The following is a 19,845-nucleotide window of genomic DNA, read 5'->3' as shown; positions in this document are numbered from 1 at the left end:
ACTGCACTCTGTATGCAGCACACTCTTGATCCCTGCATTCCGTATGTATCACACCCCTGAACTTTGCAATTTGTGTGCAACACACTCCTACATCTGCATTCTTTATGTAACATATTCCTGAACTCTGCATTCTGTATGCAATGCATTCCTGAACTCAACATTCTGTATGTAATGCATTCCTGAACTCTGCATTCTGTATGTAATGTATTCCTGAACTATATATTCTGTTTGTAACATATTCCTGAACTCTGCATTCTGTTTGTGACACACCACTGAATTCTGCACTTTATGCATAATACACTGCTGAACCCTGCATTTTCTATGAAACGCATTCCTGAACTCTGCATTCTGTATGTAACGTACTCCTAAACTCTGCACCTTGTGTGTAATGCACTCCTGAACCCTGCATTCTGTACGCAGCACACTTCTGAATGCTACACTGTACGTAGCACACTCTTGATCCCTGCATTCTGTATGAAATGTACCCCTGAACTCTGAAATGTGTGTTTGTAATGCACTCCTGAACCCTGAATTCTGTATGTAATGCATCCCTGAACTCTGCATTCTGTATGTGACGCATTCCTGAATTCTGGATTCTGTATGTAACGCATTCCTGAACTCTGCATTCTGTATGTAATGCATTCCTGAATTCTGCATTCTGTATGTAATGTATTCCTGATCTCAACATTCTGTTTGTAATGTATTCCTGAACTCTGATTTCTGTATGTGACACATTCCTGAATTCTAGATTCTGTATGAAACGCACCTCTGAACTCTGCAATTGGTATGTAATGCACTCCTGAACCCTGCATTCCTTATGTAACGCACCCTTGAACTCTGCAATTTGTGCGTAATGCACTCCTGAACCCTTCATTCTGTATGTAACGCATCCCCAAACTCTGTATTCTGTATGTGACACATTCCTGAATTCTGGATTCTGTATGTAACACATTCCTGAACTTTGCATCCTTTATGTAACACACCACTGAACTCTGTATTCTGTGCATAATACACTCCTAAACTCTGCACCTTGTGTGTAACGCACTCATGAACCCTTCATTCTGTACACAGCACACTCCTAAAACCTTCATTCTATATGTAACACACTCGTGAATTCTGCATTCTGTATGCAGCACACTCCTGGTCTCTGCACTCTGTACACAGTGCACCCCTAAACCCTGCACTCTGTACATAGTGCACCCCTAAACCCTGCACATAGCGCACCCCTGAACTATGCACTTTATACAAAGCACACTCTTGAACCCTTCACTCTGTAGATAGCACATTCGTGAATTTAGAACATTGTGCATAACACATTGCTGAACCCTGAATTCTGTACATAGCACACTCCTGAACCCTGCATTCTGTATGCAGCACACTACTGAACCCTGCACTCTAAGTAGTGCACTCCTGAACCCTTCACATAATGTACTCTTGGTATTTAACAATGCCCTTTTAAGATTCTCTCACTGTTAGTGCAGTTTGGCTAAACCCACCATTTGATGTGGCATGCTTTCCTACTTCGGGGAGAGGGGGTCATTTGTACTGTGGAGGAGACATGGTTGATATCCTGCACCTAATTTTTGAGAAAAAAAAGCCCTGATCACCTGTATACAAGAGAACTGACCACCAGTAAATAGGGACTCTCTGACCACCAGTATGCATGGCCACTGGCTACCTGTTTACAGACGACATGCTGCTCACCATTGTACAGGAGGCACACTGCTACTACTGTGCAGATGCACACTGACCACAAATGTAAGAGGATATGCTGAAAAACTAATGTTGTATGTAGTCTTGAACTCCACACTCTATACACTATGTAGTGCTGACAGCTTCACTCTATATGCTATGTTATATGTTGCACAATGAGGGGGTCGCAATGATTTCTATACTGCTGGGTGTTTAATACTGTGCAATGTTGGGGGTTAATTAATGTGTGGCGCTGGAGGTTAACTACTGTGTTGTGCTCGGGATTTATTATTGTGTCATGCTTTGGGTTTGTTACTGTGTTGTGATGGGGTTTAATTGTGATGTACTGATGGTTAATTATTGTGCAATGTTGGAGGTTAATTAATGTGCAGCATTGGGTGTTAATTGTGCTGTGCTGGGGGTTAATTGTTGTGCAATGTTTGGGGTTAGTTACTGTATTGTGCTGAGGGTTAAAGTATAACTAAAGGCAAAATGTTTTTTAGTTTTTGATAGAGTGGAGATGCACTCTATGTGGAGATGAACCCTGTCAGTGTTTATTGCTGTCTGTGCCCCCAATAAGGAGATTCACCCAGTCTACTTGTCCTGGTTACCGTTATCATTAAAAGTGAAAGTAAAGAAAATCCCAAATTGTGTGTTGTCCCCCAAAAAGTAATAGTGGGGAAATCTTCCAATGGGTACACTACTTCTGGTGATCTGGAGGTCTCCAAGGGATTCCCTTAATTTGCATGGATCTCCTCCCACTTCCTGTTTGGCTTTGGGGTAGGAAGTGAAGGGAAATCTCACAGATAGTGAAAAAAAATCTGACAGGGGTTATAACACTCCCTTTCTCTATCCAATATGAAAAAATACGTTTTGTCTATAGTTCTACTTTTAAGTAATGAAATATGCCCTGCTTAATTACTGTACTGTTTTACCTTGGATAATTATTGTGGTGTGCTGAGATTTAATAATGTTGCTGTGATGGGGGTTATGATTTCTGGCTGCAACTGGGCTTTTTTTATTCCCATAGTCTTTTTGGTTCACCCCAAGTCTTAATTGGTCTTTACAAAAGGAAAAAAGTGTCACACTACAAGCCATGTAGAAATGTCCACTTTCTGGCTACACCTGCATTTGGACCACAACCACTTTTGGCCATGCCCACAAGTACATTGTAGGCACCCCAACTCGCACTTCCAGCAACAGCACAGCACCCCCCAAAAAATTATCTATGGTAAACTCTATATCTTTTCTCTGAATAATGTCTCTTGTTACCTTGTTGCAGTGAAGTAGATGTAGCACTACCCCCTTAGGAGTCACTGAGTTTTGGATCCCCCTAAAGCTCTGCACAGCCAGGCAACACACATTTTCTTCCACGCTTTGCACACAGGAGTCATTAACAATCCTTGAGCTTGGTTTTGTGATTTTTATTAAGGGGTTTATAACTTGGATGGATTCTAGTGGAATATGGGATGCCCGAGGAACTGCAGAAACCTAGGACAAACTTCTAAGCAACTATGTACAAAAAATGTGGGTAGCAACAGTCTCTCATTTAAGAACACAAAAAAAACTCTTTGGTGTACCTCCTCAGACCCTGGATGATTCCTCCTCTTCACACAGCTCTTGGGCCCCCTTGTCTGTGTGAGTGTACAGGTGTACATTCTCATTATGAGCAAGGCATAGTTTAGGGGCCCTGTCAGGAAATAGCTGTGTGCTCCAGTCAGGAGGGATATGTGTCCCTGCCAGGAAACAGAGCTGCTCCGCTCAGGAGACAGAACTTAATGTGGGAGAGTTTCCTTACCCATAGGACTGGGAGAGTTCGGACAGCTGAGTGAGTCTTCAGGAATGAGAGAGCTGGGACATCTAGCTAGTCCATGGGAGTGGTGAGAGTCCGTAAGTCTCAGGAGCATGAATGAGCTTGGGGCATCAGGAAAACCCCTTTTGAAAGGCCAAAAGTGGGCCCGTACAGCTGGAGACTGTAAATAAAGGTTGACTGAGCCAGAAAATTCCAGAGTGCCAGGTTTGAAAGACCAGAGACAAGAGCAGCATTGCATTTTGCTGTGTGAAACTGAAATCCCCTGAGTGGGAAACTGAGGTGTCAAACTTTCCTTTTCCTTTTAAGAAAAGTGGGTCAGAAAGCCCTTAAACTGTACTTTGGACTTTGCATTAGAAAATGCATTTACCACTAAGCTTACACACTTCAAATATCACAATATTTTTTTCTCATAACTTTAGATGCAACAAACATTTTCCAAAACCCATCTTGATTATTGTGGGGATTTCTCAACACATTTCCAAGGCCAACAGATTCACTTCATTAGGAGGCACACGGAGGTAAGCATCTCGACTGAACAGCAGCAGGTACAGGTACAATTATGTGAACAAACAAGTCATTAAAAGCAAGATGACATCCCAAGTGATGGTTGTACTGTATTAAAGTATCATTACCACAGAGAAGAGGCCCTGCTAGCAGCAGAAGAGGGTAGAAGCTGTTTGGGGCCCATTGAGATTCACTTAGTGAGTACTTTTTTGGTATATATCTTACGTTGAACACCTGGGCAGACAATTCAATACCAAGCACTTTCACCTCCTTTCTGTCCAGGCCAATGTTCAGCTATCAGCACTGTCGCACTTTGAATGACAATTGCACGGTCATGCAACACTGTACCCAAATTACATTTTTATCATTTTGTGCACTAATAAAGCTTTCTTTTGGAGGTATTTAATCACCACTGGGTTTTTAATTTTTTCCTAAATAAACAATAAAAGACTGAAAGTTTAAAAAGAAAAACAAGTTTTTCTTTGTTTCTGTTATAAAATTTTGCAAATAAATAGTCTCCCTTCATAAATTTAGGCCAAAATGTAGTCTGCTACATTTCTTTGGTAAAAAATAACCTGGTGTGTATTATGATGTGGCGGTGATCTGGGACACTGACTGGTGACAGTATGTAAAGAAAAAATGTAATATATATTTTTAAAAATATTTTCAATGTTTTTTTACATTTTCTTTCAATTTTTTTAACAATTTTTTTTTTTACATACTGTGACCAGAGCAATACAGTGTTACCATAGTAAAATTGTACTACTCTGGGGAGGTGATCAGAATTTTTTTTTACACATTCTGATTGCTAATAACAGTGAATATTGCTGTAATAAACAGTAATTTTTACTGAAGGAAATCGGTTCATTCAGTGTGTATGGTTGTGATTAGTTGTGATTGGCCACAGCTAATCACATGGTGATTGGCCCTGTCTGAACCATGTGATCACGTTGACCAATCACAGCGAGGAACACAATATTACACATTGAATGGCTTGAATAGAAGCCATCCATTGTGTACAATTGTCATGTGATCTGCTGTGAATATATAAAATACATGTGTGAGCTATTTGTCCTTTCAAAATATTGTATTTACAAATCGGTTCAGTTATTTTTGTGATCGACACATACCTGCCATACCTAGTGACAATTGGTACAATTTTCTCTATAACTATAAAGAAATACATGCGTTCATTTCTGTTTCCCTTACCTGCTGAATGGAAAATGAAAAAGTTGCAAATCACTGGCCAGTTGTATTACATCAATCGCCACAAAAGCATGCTCACAGTGTTAAGCTGGCAATTCACTATTAGATTTTCAAATGATTGTTCATATGAGTATTTTCAGTGCATTCTATGACTCGATGATTGATGTCCAAAAGTACTTCAAAATTTCAATTACTTTTAACATTCAATTTTGGAATGAATGTAATTTCCTAGATGAAAACCACATAACTGTTAGAAACTCAGTTGTTCCTTCAAATTTCCTGTCACTATAGCCAAACACAAATGTGACCCCCTTAATCATTAGAAAATCGAACAAATGTTCTTGAAACAAAGAATTTTAAACAAAATTCTACTAGTGTATAGCCAGCTTAAGACCAACAGCTCTGTGCTGCCTCTTTCAGTCTGAATTACGGTATACTTTTTGTAGAATGCTCAAAAGCTAATATAGAAATAGATATAAATATTGGCAATAATTGTATTTAAAGATCTAGTTAATAATTTTAACAATTATACATTGTACAACTGAATTATATGGCATTTGTATATTTGTCTGTAGTTGTCAACCTGATATGGCATAGCAGACTATCTCTAAATATTTATTACATTATTAAAATACATGACATTTTTTTCATACTTAGCACTTTGGACAATTCTATAATATGGAAGAATCCAACAAAACAGTGATGACATATTTCATCATTAAAGGGATTTCTGATGTCCCACAATTACAGCTTCCCATTTTTTTGTTGGTTCTGCTGATTTATCTCGTCATTCTTGGAGGTAATATGACCATTTTTCTACTGATCTCTATGGATCGCCATCTTCACACTCCAATGTATTTCTTTCTGGCCAATCTGTCTCTCCTTGATGTCTGTTGCTCTACAATAACTCTTCACAAACCTCTTATTACATTCATCACTGGAGATAAATCAGTTTCTTTTGCTGGTTGTATTATGCAAATGTTTTTCTTTTTATCATTCACATGTAATGAGCTGCTAATTCTGACAGCAATGGGTTATGACCGCTATGTGGCTGTCTGCCACCCTTTACATTACCATGTAATTATGAACCACAAAGTCTGCTGTAGTCTGGCCAGTGTCTGTTGGGTTTTGGGTTTTTTAGATATCATACCTTGTGCTTTGAAAGTATCATCCATTACTTGTTACATGTCATTGGAAGTCAACCATTTCTTCTGCGACCTTATACCATTAATGAAGCTATCCTGCAGTGACACTTCTGCTTTGCAGCTTTATGTGATTATTGAAGGCGTGATTCTAGCATCTTTTGTTCCACTTAGTCTCACTTTTATATCATATGTTTTCATTATAAGAAGCATTCTGAGAATACGTTCTAGTAACGGGAGGTGGAAAGTCTTCTACACGTGTTCCTCACATCTCACAATTATCATCCTTCTTTATGGCACCTTGTCCTACCAATACTTTAGACCAGTTGAATATATTACACTGGGTTCCAATAAAATTTCTTCCCTGTTTAATACCACAGGTGTTCCAATATTAAATCCCCTGATTTACAGCTTCAAGAATAAAGACGTCCATTCAGCTTTGAAGAGAATGTTAAAGAAAATGTCCAGACTAATAAAAAAAAAATAAACTTGGCTCTTTGCTAACTTTTTATGGTTATATTTGAAGTATTAAGTATGTAATCCACTGTCTAATTGGTATTATATTTCTATATTCAAAACATTTTTCCCTGACAGCTCCATGTCAGCACACACCTGGCTAAGCCCCAATCACCCTTAGCACTAATAGGATCATAACTTTAAATTTGAGTTCCCTTCCAGCCCGGTATTCCTTACTTTTCATTCAAGCACATAGGAACAGATGCTGTCTTGCTGGGTTTATGACCTGGCAGAAGCTTTGCTCCTTATTTGACTGGATGCAGTCCCTGTATCTGTTTCACTGAGCCACACTGCTGATCCAAAGGGTGTTCATACAGCTGGGTATACCCCATGGATATTGTGGGCATGGCAGCAGTTTACTTCTTCTGGGAAAAGTACAGGGGCTCTGGTAACATGTAACCTATGGTGTGTACATGCGGTACTAATTGTTAGGCTGAGCAGTCCACTATGGATCACATGGCCGGAGTTCCGATAAGCTGTTTGTACATGCACTCCTTTATGAATCAATCAAGGGTGTCAGGATGCTTTGTTTTCTTCCCGCTCTCAGTTTTAAAATGCAGGCTCTATCAGTTCCACTCTGCCCTGCTAGGAGGTGACTGTGTGTTTCTCCCCTGCTTTGCTGCAACAGTTTATTCCTTTTGCCAGGTAAACTCTTCACTTATGTTTTTTTCCCTAAATGGGTAAATGTTTTCTTGGTCCCACCTGATACATTGATTTCTTTTGAACCATGCAAAACAAGATAACAACCCCTTCCAAATATCAGCACTTCCAGAGAAAGTAGGGTACTGCATCCACCACTGCCAGGATTCTTTTCCATTGTTTTATTCTTTTATTTTCTTGTTCTTATTTTTGCAATGTTTGCTTTTTTTACATTGTTTCAAGTTCAAGGCACTGTTCATCTCATCTTTCAGATGACAGAGGTCCTTTTGGCTATAGTTGGAAGGCACCTTCCAGAGAAGTCCACCATTATAGTCACTTCAGGAACAAACACTCTGTGGCTTAGTCTCCACATGGCTCTGTGACTACCTATCATCACCACAAACCCAGCCTGGGAGGATGCTTGGCCTGTCACAATTTGACACTCTTGGGCAAGATAGCATGTCAATGATGAAAGAGGTTTTTCAGGCCATATGGAAATCCTTTGCATCTCAAGTACAACCTGCAGCTCAACAGGTGGCTTCAGTCTCTCAGCGTTCAGTTTCCCTCTATATGTGAGTTCCAAAAGAGCTCTGAGTTGCCTTCTTTGAAAGATTTATTCTTGGATGAGGAAGACAGCCATTATGATGGCTTTGATTTTGTCATAGTACAACCCTTTGTTAAAGGCTAAGTTCACCTTTTGGAACATTTTCCACCCGTTTTATTAGGGTGGATCATGTAAAATGTTCCAGCTCCTGCCGCCATTCTTGCCATTCCCAGTGTGACATCAAGCAAGGGGAACTTTGCCTCTAGTGTCTCTTGCCTTTCTCAAAAGGCCTTTTCAAAAGAAGATCCCACTGATATACAAGATGGCGGCGGGAGCAGACACGCTTTAGGAGCTCCTGCGCTCCTAGCCCCAATCCGCTGCCATCCGGGCCGCAGCGGAACCCAGCGGGGCCCCTAAGACACTCCCGGCCCAGCCTGACCACCAGGGACCACTTCTGGACCTTTTCCCGGAGCCCCGGAAATCGCGGCCTACCCGCGCACCCGAAGCCGCGGCCTCGATTTTGGCCGCGGCCGAGCCGCGATCGGACCGGATCGCCGGACATCTACCCGGACCGTCACCGCTCTGCCCACCGGGTCCCGCCGACCTGCCTGCCTGCCCAGGGCCCTCCCCATCAGCCCTGGGTCCTTGCTGATCACCCTGGACCACCAGGAACCGGCACGGCCACACGGTCTCCCTGGAGCCCTCCCTAGCTCTGGGACCACCCCAGACCACCTGGCACCCAGCCGCCACCTCGGGGCACCCAGCTGCTCGCACCCGGCGACCCTGCATGGGAACTGCTTCAGGCCTCCCAGCACCCTGCGGGCCACCCTGCACCAGCCAGCCCCAGACCAGGAACCTTTCCAGGACAACGCCGCACCTCCGCTACCTGCATCGAGGGGATTCCGAAAAACCATGGGTCTTTAATGCCGTTCCAGATATTGCAATGCATTGTTGATGAGGATTCTCCCGTCCTTCCCATCTCTTGGCCTTTGCTTGGCAACTCGAAGTCTAAGCTCCCAGCTAACACCCCTGGACACCCAGCACCCAGCTACCGGGTACCCAGCTACCACCCCTGGACACCCAGCACCCAGCTACCGGGCACCCAGCTACCACCTCTGGTCACCCAACACCCGGACCACCCAGCGAATCGAGACGTCGCCCAGCGAATCGAGACGTCGCCCAGCGAATCGAGACGTCGCCCAGCGAATCTCCCGGACCCGGACCACCCAGCGAATCTCCAGTCACCGAGCCGCCAGCATCACCAGACGCCTTGCCTGCCAACGCCCCCCAACATCGCACCCTACGTCCCCTCCACTCGCCGATCCACCAGACCCACTGATGCCCCCTCGGACGCCAGCATACTGCACCCACAGATTGCAGCCAGCCAGCTGCTGGACTCTACTCCCACTCTCCCCCTACAGAAGGACTCTAGTGGACTCCTCCACTCCTCCACGGTGATATAGACTCTCCACATCACCTCGCCCTGACCCGTATCCCTTCACCTCCCCTGACCCGAACAGCACTGCACTCACCCCAGCATGCCACCTGCACTTCTCCTCCTCGTTTTCCTCTCCTCCATCCCAAAAATCGCCTCCCTCTACCCGCCCACCCCCCCAAAACGGCTCTACATTGCCCCTTCACTTCTGCCCTCTCCCCACTACGGCACTCACCACCTCCTCCTGGTACTCCACTCCTCGGTCGACCCACGTGCCACCACTACCAGACCCACACGCTCCTACACCTCCCATTCCCATGCCACCCTCCTCACCCTTCTCCTTCTCCTATCCGCTGGGGACATCTCCCCGAACCCTGGCCCCTCACCACCTCTCCCCCCCTCCAGGGACCCCCCTGCTCCCGCCAGCCGCCGCAACCCCCTCAACCTCATACCTGTGCACCTCCTCCCCACATCCATCCCCCCTCTCTCGGTTGCACTTCTGAACGCCCGCTCGGTTTGCAACAAACTAACTGCCATCCATGACCTCTTCATCTCCCGCTCCCTCAACCTCCTAGCCATCACCGAAACCTGGGTACAGGCCACCGACTCTACCTCCCCTGCGGCACTCTCTCATGGAGGTCTCATCTGGTCCCATTCACCAAGACTGAGCGGTCACAAAGGTGGTGGTGTCGGCCTGCTCCTATCACCGCTGAGCACCTTCCAGGTCCTCCCTAACCCCCCCTCCCTAACCTTCTCCTCCTTCGAGGCTCACTGCATCCGGCTCTTCTCACCCACCCCCTTAAGGATCGCAGTGATCTACAGGCCCCCCGGATCCATAGCCCGCTTCCTGGATGACTTCGCCGCCTGGCTTCCCTTCTTCCTCTCCTCTGAGCTACCGACCATCATCCTCGGGGACTTCAACATCCCCATCAACGACAACACCCCAGCTACCTCTCGACTCCTCCACTTAACCACCTCCTTCGCGCTCACACAACACACTCAATCCTCCACCCACATCAATGGGAACACCCTGGACCTCGTCTTCTCCCACCTCTGTACCCTTAACCACTTCACTAACACCCCCTTCCCTCTCTCCGACCACCACCTCCTCACGTTCTCCATCTCCCCTTCCCCTAACTCCCCCCCCCCAGTGCGCCAAACCATCACCAGCCGCAACCTCCGCAACCTGCACCCGGCCCCCCTCCACTCGGCTGCCGACCGCTTGCACGACAGCATCCTTCCACTGTCATGTCCTGACCTAGCCACCACCGCGTACAACGAGTCACTATCAGCCACCCTAGACTCTCTGGCACCCCTAACCACACGCAACATCAAACCCAGACCGCTCCAACCATGGCAGAACGACCACACTAAATGCCTCAAACGTCGCAGTCGTGCGCTGGAGAGACTATGGCGCAAAACCAGGTCCCCTCATGCATTCTCCCTCTACAAATCTGCCTTCCTCACCTACACCTCCTCCCTCCACGCCGCCAAGCAGGCCTACTTCGTTGACCTGATCAACACCCTCTCTAACTGCCCTCGCCGACTCTTCTCCACCTTCAACTCCCTGCTCTCTCCCCCCCCTCCTCCACTCAGTACCTCACTTACCGCCCACGAGATTGCCACTCATCTCCATAGCAAGATTGACGCAATCCGCAAGGACATAGTCAACTTGCAGTCTACCTCCCTATCTAGCCTCTCCCCTTCCATCACCCTCTCATCTCTCCCCTCCTCTGACCTTGCAACGGCACTGCCCCCCACCACACCCAAGGCCCTGCCTACCGTAACCCCCCCATCACTGCACTCCTTCAGCCCTACTACCACTGAGGAAGTCACCAGAGTCTTCTCAGAAGCCCGCCTCACTACCTGCCCCCTGGACCCTATCCCCTCTCAACTCCTCCGGTCACCCCCCTCTTCCCTCATCCGCTCCCTTACCCACATCTTCAATCTCTCCCTCGCTACTGGCGTCTTCCCCTCCCCCCTAAAACATGCGCACATCACCCCCATACTCAAAAAGCCCTCCCTGGACTCCACTGACCTCAACAACCTCAGACCAATTTCCCTACTGCCACTCACGTCCAAGCTCCTTGAGCGCTTGGTCTACGATCGCCTAAGCGCCCACCTAACTGACAACAACCTCCTTGACCCACTACAGTCCGGCTTCCGTCCCCTACACTCCACCGAAACTGCCCTCCTCAAAATCACCAACGATCTACTAACCGCCAAAGCCAAAGGCGACTACTCTGTCCTCCTTCTCCTAGACCTCTCTGCGGCCTTTGACACAGTCGACCACCCCCTCCTCCTTAATAAACTACTCTCCCTTGGCATCAGAGACACCGCTCTCTCCTGGTTCTCCTCCTACCTATCCCAACGCTCCTTCAGCGTTTGCTACAACGGCGCCACCTCCTCTTCCCTCCCCCTCTCTGTTGGGGTCCCCCAGGGCTCTGTCCTTGGACCCCTTCTCTTCTCCATCTACACCTCCTCCCTTGGCAAACTCATACACTCCCACGGCTTCAACTACCACCTCTATGCTGATGATACTCAAATCTACCTATCCACCCCTCACCTCACCCCCACATTCTCCGCCCGCATCACTCACCTCCTAAACGACATCTCTGACTGGATGTCGCTCCATTTCCTCAAACTCAACCTCTCCAAAACCGAGCTTCTCGTCTTTCCCCCTTCCCGTGCCCCCCCCCCCATCCTTTCCATCACTACCAACAACACCACCATCAATCCCGCCCCGCAAGCCAAGGTCCTTGGCGTCATTCTGGACTCAAACCTTTCCTTTCAACCTCATATCAAATCTCTCACAAACTCATGCAGGCTCCACCTCCGGAACATCTCCAAGATACGCTCCTTCCTTACCCCAGACACCACTAAACTACTCGTTCACTCCCTGATTATCTCACGCCTTGACTACTGCAACTCCCTCCTCACCGGCCTACCCCAGTGCAAACTCACCCCGCTTCAGACCATCCTGAACTCAGCTGCCAGACTCATCCACCTCACCACCCGCTCCACCTCTGCCACCCCCCTCTGCCTCTCCCTCCACTGGCTCCCCATTGCCCAACGCATTAAATTCAAACTGCTCACTCTGACCTATAAAGCCATTCACAACACTGCCCCTAACTACCTCACCGACCTGATTCCCAGATACCACCCTACCCGTACCCTTCGCTCTTCACAGGACCTCCTTCTATCTTGCTCCCTGGTCTCCTCCTCCCACGCACGACTGCAAGACTTCTCCAGGTCCTCCCCCATCCTCTGGAACTCACTACCCCAACCCATCAGACTGTCACCTTCCCTCCTCACCTTCAGGCGCTCCCTGAAAACCCACCTCTTCAGGGAAGCCTACCCCACCCTCACCTAACAGCCGCTGCCCTTCCCTCCTCCTTCCACTCCATCCCCCACAGCCATTTCCTCCTGTACCTCTACCCCCTCCCTCCTAGATTGTAAGCTCGAAAGAGTAGGGCCCTCTTACCCCTTGTGTGCTGTTTGATGTTACTGTACTGTTTCATGTATTGTCCCCCCTCTATTGTACAGCGCTGAGCAAACCCTTTGGCGCTATATAAACTCGATAAATAAATAAAATAAATAAAATAAATAAGATCCCCCAACTGGCTGAAATGACCATGGTATCCTCTCAGGATCCTCTCTTCTGTCTCAGAGACCCATACTACACCCAGCTTTAGAGAAACTCTATTTAATGGCCTGGGTCTTGAAAGGCAGAGGTTAATATGGGATACTTGACCAAAGTGATCAATACCCTTATGAGATCATGGAAAGATAGCATCAATTGAACATACAATGGAATCTGAAAATTCTGTAACTGCGCTGAGTGCCAAAAAAATCCAAACAAATTGTGAACCACAAAACGAAACAGTGAAACAATAGCTGCACTCAAAAATACCAATACAAATACTCAATAAGTGATATCCAGTTGTTGTTGTGCTTTTGGCAAAAAATATACTAGTAGTGAGTCAGTTATATTTTAAATGTACTCCAACAAATAATATTAAGTCAAAATACATGAATCACCAAACACTGAAGAATAAAAATTCCAATTATGATGAACAGTCATGTCCACAGTAATTCTCCATGTGTGTAGTGAAATATAGACTCTTGTGCCCACCATAAAAAAAAAACACACTGCTCCTTACCAAATAGTTAGACCTCAGATTATAGGTGGTCCAACAGAGCATGATGCTGAACATATCTTGCTTGTAACATCCTAGATGGAAAAGAGGTGTCACAGACTTCATTGTCTCTCCTCCACTCTTCCTTCCTTATTTTGATCCGCTGTGTACTCCAGATAGTGTGATAACGTATAAATGATTTGTTAATATAAATAAAAAGCCACTTACGAACTTCAAAGACAAATAAGCATGTAAGTCAGAAACTCCACTGGTGCCAGCTCCAGACAGGCATGGGTGATGGCAGCACAATCTCCACCCAGCCCCAACATATGTTTCATCTCAATAGAGGTTGTCCAGGGGATCAGGTGCCACAGTCAAGACAAGCCATCCTGGCTTGCTTTGACTGTAGCAGAGGTTCTTGGAATCTTGTAGATTTTGGGTAGACAAAGGTCATCCATTGACATTTTCATTAAAGGGTACTTTTAGCCCATCCTCCTGAGATAATGATGAAGTGATGTGGTGAATGTTTTGAACAACTGAACCCTACATTGGCCCTTTTTTCATCAATATGTAAGAGGAATAGTTGTCCTTTTTGTTTGATGAATGAGTGACCTCACGGAGTAACTTGGTTGCTGATGTGAGGGCCTTGATTGATTCCTTCCCCTGTCACCAGTATTTTGAAATGTTCAAGTGACCATTCGTTCACTCTCAGTTTACTCACAACGCCATCCGTTGAGGACAGAATTCTGTGGTAAACACCATTGTTTTTAAAGGTGTTCTGATACATGTTGGTTATTCAATTGCTGTATTAGATCCCCTTCTTCTTGTGCCCCCTGAACAAGATCTTGGATTAGAATGATTGATATGTGTAGCGGTTATTTACAATGTAGTCTCCCCCATTTTTAGCTGCAGTAGTCCTACTCATTACCTCCATACAACATCCACAGTGACTTAGTTGTGTTTAAAAACACCTAATGACTTGTAAAATATATATAAAATGATTAAAGGTTGTTTTTAAAGCTTCAGAAAATTGGTAGTTTAATTTAAATGTAAAGTTAAAGTTAACGTTAGGGGCTCATTCAGACTATGTGCGGTGATCTGCTTTTTTCCAAACTGCAAACAATTGTTTTTCATGTGCCACATTCACTACACAATGTTGATTAACAGTTTGTATCACCTTTCTCCTTGGTGGGGAGAAGGTTCTTGTATAGTAAGTTATATACTGAGAGATGACAGAAAGTGTTAAAGGGCCCTCAATGGGCAACCAGACAGTCTCCTCAGCATTCAAGTCTCTGGCTGCCAATCAGATTTCCTGGATGGAAAGGAGCTCACACCATTGAGCCAGATATAGGTATATAGTGTATTATTTTATTATTAAAATTGCCAATACAAAGCACTAAAATACAACCACATGGCAATAATAAACAAACATTCAGTCAGGATTTAGTAAAATAGCCGCCAATCTGAGTTACGGAAAGTTTAGCCATGTTCTGCAAATTCAGCCTGAAACCGAACCCAGGTTTGTTCAGTTCAACCCTTAGTGACAAGAGTGGGCCATGTCTGCATAATGTGTGCTGTAATGGCCACTTTGTCAGAAGCCTCATTGGACATATGATATGATCTCCTTTGACAGACTACGTGTAACTAGATCTTCATGCCTATATTCCATTGACTGGCTTCCTGTACCATGGAACCATCAATTACCTATTCATATTCTTCACCTGTGAAAGATGCAAGGTGGAAAGCAGATTATAGAACTGACAGCCAGATGAATGTAGAGCGGCAGGTGCCCCGCCAGGAGGAAGAAAGCTGTACAGCTTTCCTCCTCCTGGCTGGGCAGCTGCCTCTCTGCATAAAGGTAATGAGGGAAAGAAGGAAGAAAGGAGGGAAAGAAAGATTGAGGGAAAGGAGAAAGGAGGGAAAGAAGGAAAGAAGAAAGGAGGGAAAGAAGGATAGAAGAAAGGAGGGAATGAAGGATAAAAGAAAGGAGGGAAAGAAGGAAGGAGGGAAAGAAGGATATAAGAAAGGAGGGAAAGAAGGAAAGAGGGAAAGAAGGAAAGAGGGAAAGAGGGATAGAAGAAAGGAGGGAAAGAAGGATAAAAGAAAGGAGGAAAAGAAGGATAAAAGAAAGGAGGGAAAGAAGGATAAAAGAAAGGAGGGAAAGAAGGATAAAAGAAAGGAGGGAAAGAAGGAAAGAGGGAAAGAAGGAAGGAGGGAAAGAAGGATATAAGAAAGGAGGGAAAGAGGGAAAGAAGGAAAGAGGGATAGAAGAAAGGAGGGAAAGAAGGATAAAAGAAAGGAAGGAAAGAAGGATAAAAGAAAGGAGGGAAAGAAGGATAACAGAAAGGAGGGAAAGAAGGAAAGAGGGAAAGAAGGAAGGAGGGAAAGAAGGATATAAGAAAGGAGGGAAAGAAGGAAAGAGGGAAAGAAGGAAAGAAGGAAAGAGGGAAAGAAGGAAAGAGGGAAAGAAGGAAAGAGGGAAAGAAGGAAAGAGGGAAAGAAGGAAGGAGGGAAAAAAAAGAAAGAAGGGAAAAAGAAAGAAAGAAAGGAGAGAAAAGAGAGAAAGAAAGAAGGGGGGAGAAGACAAAAGGCTGGTGGGGAGTGTGGGCAGAGCAGACACAGGAGGAGAGGACAGGAGGAGGAGGGGCAGAACCAGCTTTCTCTCTCCTCTCCTGTCTGTGATGGATGGGGACTGTCAGCACTGGGGACAGAAATTGCTGACAGATCCCCCACAACGCTGCTGCAGATGATAGGGAGGAGGAGGCAGCAGCCGTGGGGGGAGCATACAGGAGCCCAGGGCAGAAAGAGATGGATAGGAGGGGCAGCCGGGTCCAGGAGGCTGCTGCCCACCTGGCAAATGTCCTGTGTGCCCTATGGCCAGTCCCGGCCTGAACATGGCCCACTGTTCTCACTAAGGGTTGAACTGAAAATACGTGGGTTTGGTTTGAGGCCGGGTTTGCAGAATATGACTAAACCCATTTTAGTAAGTCCAGACTGAATTTGTATTTATTATTGCCACGTGGTAATATTTTAGTGCTTTGTATTGGCAATTTTAATAATAAAATACTACACTATATGCCTCTATGTGGGCTCTGTAGTGTGAGCTCCTTTCTATCCAGGAAACCTGATTGGCGGCCAGAGTGTTGAATGCTGAGGAGCTGGGGCATACAGCATTAGCTGTAATACAGGCTATTGTATTTTAGCTCTCTAGTGAGTGCATTTGGGTGGAGGAATGCACACTGCTGGTGACAAAGTGGAGAGACTGTTTCTAAACCTGGGGATTCTTAATACATCTCATCTGGAGAGATTTTATGCACCTTTCATTTGAATATGCACCTTATTGATTGGACACTGATATTTATAATAACACCATTTGAAGGAATTGTTTGTATACTTATTGTCTTTCACTGTGTATTAACCCTTGATATACTGATTTCTGTTAAATTTGGGATATGTACTTTATATTTTGATTGGTTTTGGGTGGTTAAAAAAGTGGGCTTTTTTGAAGGAGTGTTTTCCTTAAACACTGTAAAGATGCTAACATGTATATGGCCTGGAATTAGTGTAAAAATGTGGTGCAGCTCTGCATAGAAACCAATCAGCTTCCAGGTTTTATTGTCAAAACTTAATTGAACAAGCTGAAGTTAGAAGCTGATTGGCTACCATGCACAGTTTCACCAGATTCTGAGTGCTCCAGTTTTAGTAAATCTCCCCTATGGTCTACATGCTCTTCTGCCCTTTTGCAAGAGAGAAATCAGCTTGCACGGGCTCCATTTTCAGTGCAGGTCCAATAACCAATTGCCAATATTGTCCTTTGGGAGGAAGAAAATTATGTCACAAGCTCCCCACACCCATAACTACTGGGTATATCTATGCTTCTGGTAGCTGAATGGCGCTGGGAAAGTATCAAAGCAAGAGTAAGCATGTGCTGCTTGAGTAGAGGGGAGAAAGGTGAACCTACTGTTTTCCTTTGGTGGACAAAGCACAGATTCACATTAAGGGAATTTAATTCTCCCTTTTTTTTATAATTGTACATCATGGAAAATGCAAAGATGGAAGTGAGCCTCCTGTGTTAGTATCAGCAGGAGTCAGAGACCATATTTGGGGAGTTGAGGTAGAGCCAGAAACTCTGGTGTGGGCATCTCAATTGTTTTGATGGAAGAGGCCTCTTGCAGATTTAAACCAGCAGTGTCAACATATAAATTAACATACATATAAATGTTATCAAACTGTGATGATATGTACTGTACACAAAGATAATTTGGCAATAGCTACACAAATAAATATCATGTTTCATGTAGAATAAATATATATATTTTTAGGCCTTAAGGAGTAACATCCTCCAGATAGCATTTCTCTAATTATATTCTGCCTAAACCATCCTCAAGGGCTTTTATTCACCTAGGAGTTACTCTATTCCCAGATTCATGAAATATCTATTTATACAGTCACCTGTCAGGCCAGCACATGCACATGCATAATGCCTCTGTTCAGGTAACATTGCCAGGTATATCTGTAAGGAGCTGAGTGCATCACCCATATTCCAACTTACTCTGTTTTGCAATGGAATTGGAATTTTCAGAGATCTGAGAATCAAATAAGAACCTAAAAGACATGTAAAACCTAACCGGATGGCATTTAAGGTTCCAAATAACTATGTATCATAAACATTTGCCATGCTTTTCATGCATTTGCTTCAGCATTGACTGCAGATCATTGCACTAGTCTGGTCTCCACATACTGACAATTGTAGACCATGCCTGTACATTATGGCATAGATTTACTAAAGGTGGTTCATTCAGAATCTGGTGCACCTGTATATGGTAGCCAATCAGCTTCTAACCTCAGCTTGTTCAATTAAGCTTTAACAATAAAACCTGGAAGCTGATTGGTTTCCATGCAGAAGTGCACAAGATTCTGAGTGAACCATCTTTAGTAAATGAACCCCTGTGTACAGCAACTTGTGGTGTCCACCCCAGAGGTACGTGTTATGGTGACAGCACAGGAGCTCATTTGAGAGACTCCTTCAGGAAGTGCCTGAACAGGTGAAGGACCTTCATGGGTTTTATTTTAATGTAAACTGCAGATTTGTAAAACCAACTTTTCAAATGGCATTGACATGTTAAAGTATATGTGAGATGTTAATGATTGGGTTTACATTTATTTAAAGAGAGGTGAATTAGAAGCATGACACTATTAAAGTTCATACTAATCACCAAGTAATCTCATCCTTTCTAGTTACACCAGTAATACACCTCATACTACATCATTCAGACAGGCTGGTTAAGGCCTCTTTTACATGGGCTGCAATAAAAATAGGTGGCTAAGCCACAGTTTGGGATTTGTGTATAAACGTGGAGCCACATAGTGAATTTGGCATTATTTTTGTGCATATGTTGATTTAATATTTTGAGTAATATTATTTTATAATTTTTTGAGCACTTATATGTAATTGATATGGGAGGTTGATGAGAGAGCACCACTTCACTTAAATACGTATTTATTGCGTGAACACATTAAGGTGATCGCACTCAGTTCATTTGCAGTTCAGGAGTAGATTGCTTTCACTTTATAAGCCGCAGTTTTATGACTGTCTCTACATAACTTAAAATTGAACTGCACTATACAATTAATTTTTAATATTCAAAACAAACTCTTCCATCCATCCATGCCTCCGTGCTTTACTTTGCTGATAAATCATTTTGAAAAACACCTCCAAGCTTTTCTGGCTGTGGCCATCTTGAGTAAGGGCAGATGATTCATGTAGCAGTTACTTCCTGGAATCCATCTGTATTTGGTTCAGGCATTGGCTGATCTGAGAATTCTTCCTCCCCTCCTGAAGACTCCTGGGATGTATGGTATCAATTGCCTAGGCATGGAAACTAGGAAGTAAATGAAGGAATGCAAAAAAAGGTTAGAACAAGTAAATATTATATACTTTTTTATCTATTTATCAATGCTAGCAGCATACGGATTAAAAATAGTCCATATTGATTGAGAAAGTAGCCAGGTAAGTAAAACTACAGATAAAACTCCTGATCTATATACTTGTTTTGAGTCCTGAAGCAAGCTGATCAAATTGACAGTCAGGGGACTAACATTTCCAGGAGACCAGGAAACGTTTTTGGGTTTTCTTGAAGTATATATACACCCAGTCACTAAAATTTCATACATTTTGTCAGTATTAATGTATTTCAACAGTTATTTTCAATATT

General features: G+C 44.4%; 1 protein-coding gene across 1 annotated transcript; it reads left to right on the top strand.

The window, feature by feature from the left end:
• The first annotated feature begins 5,878 nt into the window (after positions 1-5,878).
• Positions 5,879-6,844, top strand: LOC149460253 (olfactory receptor 8B8-like). The gene has a single exon (XM_089679921.1). The coding sequence runs from the start codon at positions 5,894-5,896 to the stop codon at positions 6,842-6,844; it is 951 nt and encodes a 316-aa protein (XP_089536047.1). The 5' UTR covers positions 5,879-5,893.
• The last annotated feature ends 13,001 nt before the right edge of the window (positions 6,845-19,845 follow it).

The sequence above is a fragment of the Staurois parvus genome, unplaced genomic scaffold (genome assembly GCF_062004578.1).
Source record: "Staurois parvus isolate SC_StPar_1 unplaced genomic scaffold, SC_StPar_1.0 ptg000232l, whole genome shotgun sequence".
Taxonomy (NCBI): domain Eukaryota; kingdom Metazoa; phylum Chordata; class Amphibia; order Anura; family Ranidae; genus Staurois; species Staurois parvus.
This window is presented reverse-complemented; position numbering and strand designations above follow the sequence as displayed.

Excerpts from the sequence above, each read along its gene's own strand:
- LOC149460253 (XM_089679921.1), top strand. The coding sequence starts at position 5,894 with ATGGAAGAATCCAACAAAACAGTGATGACATATTTCATCATTAAAGGG.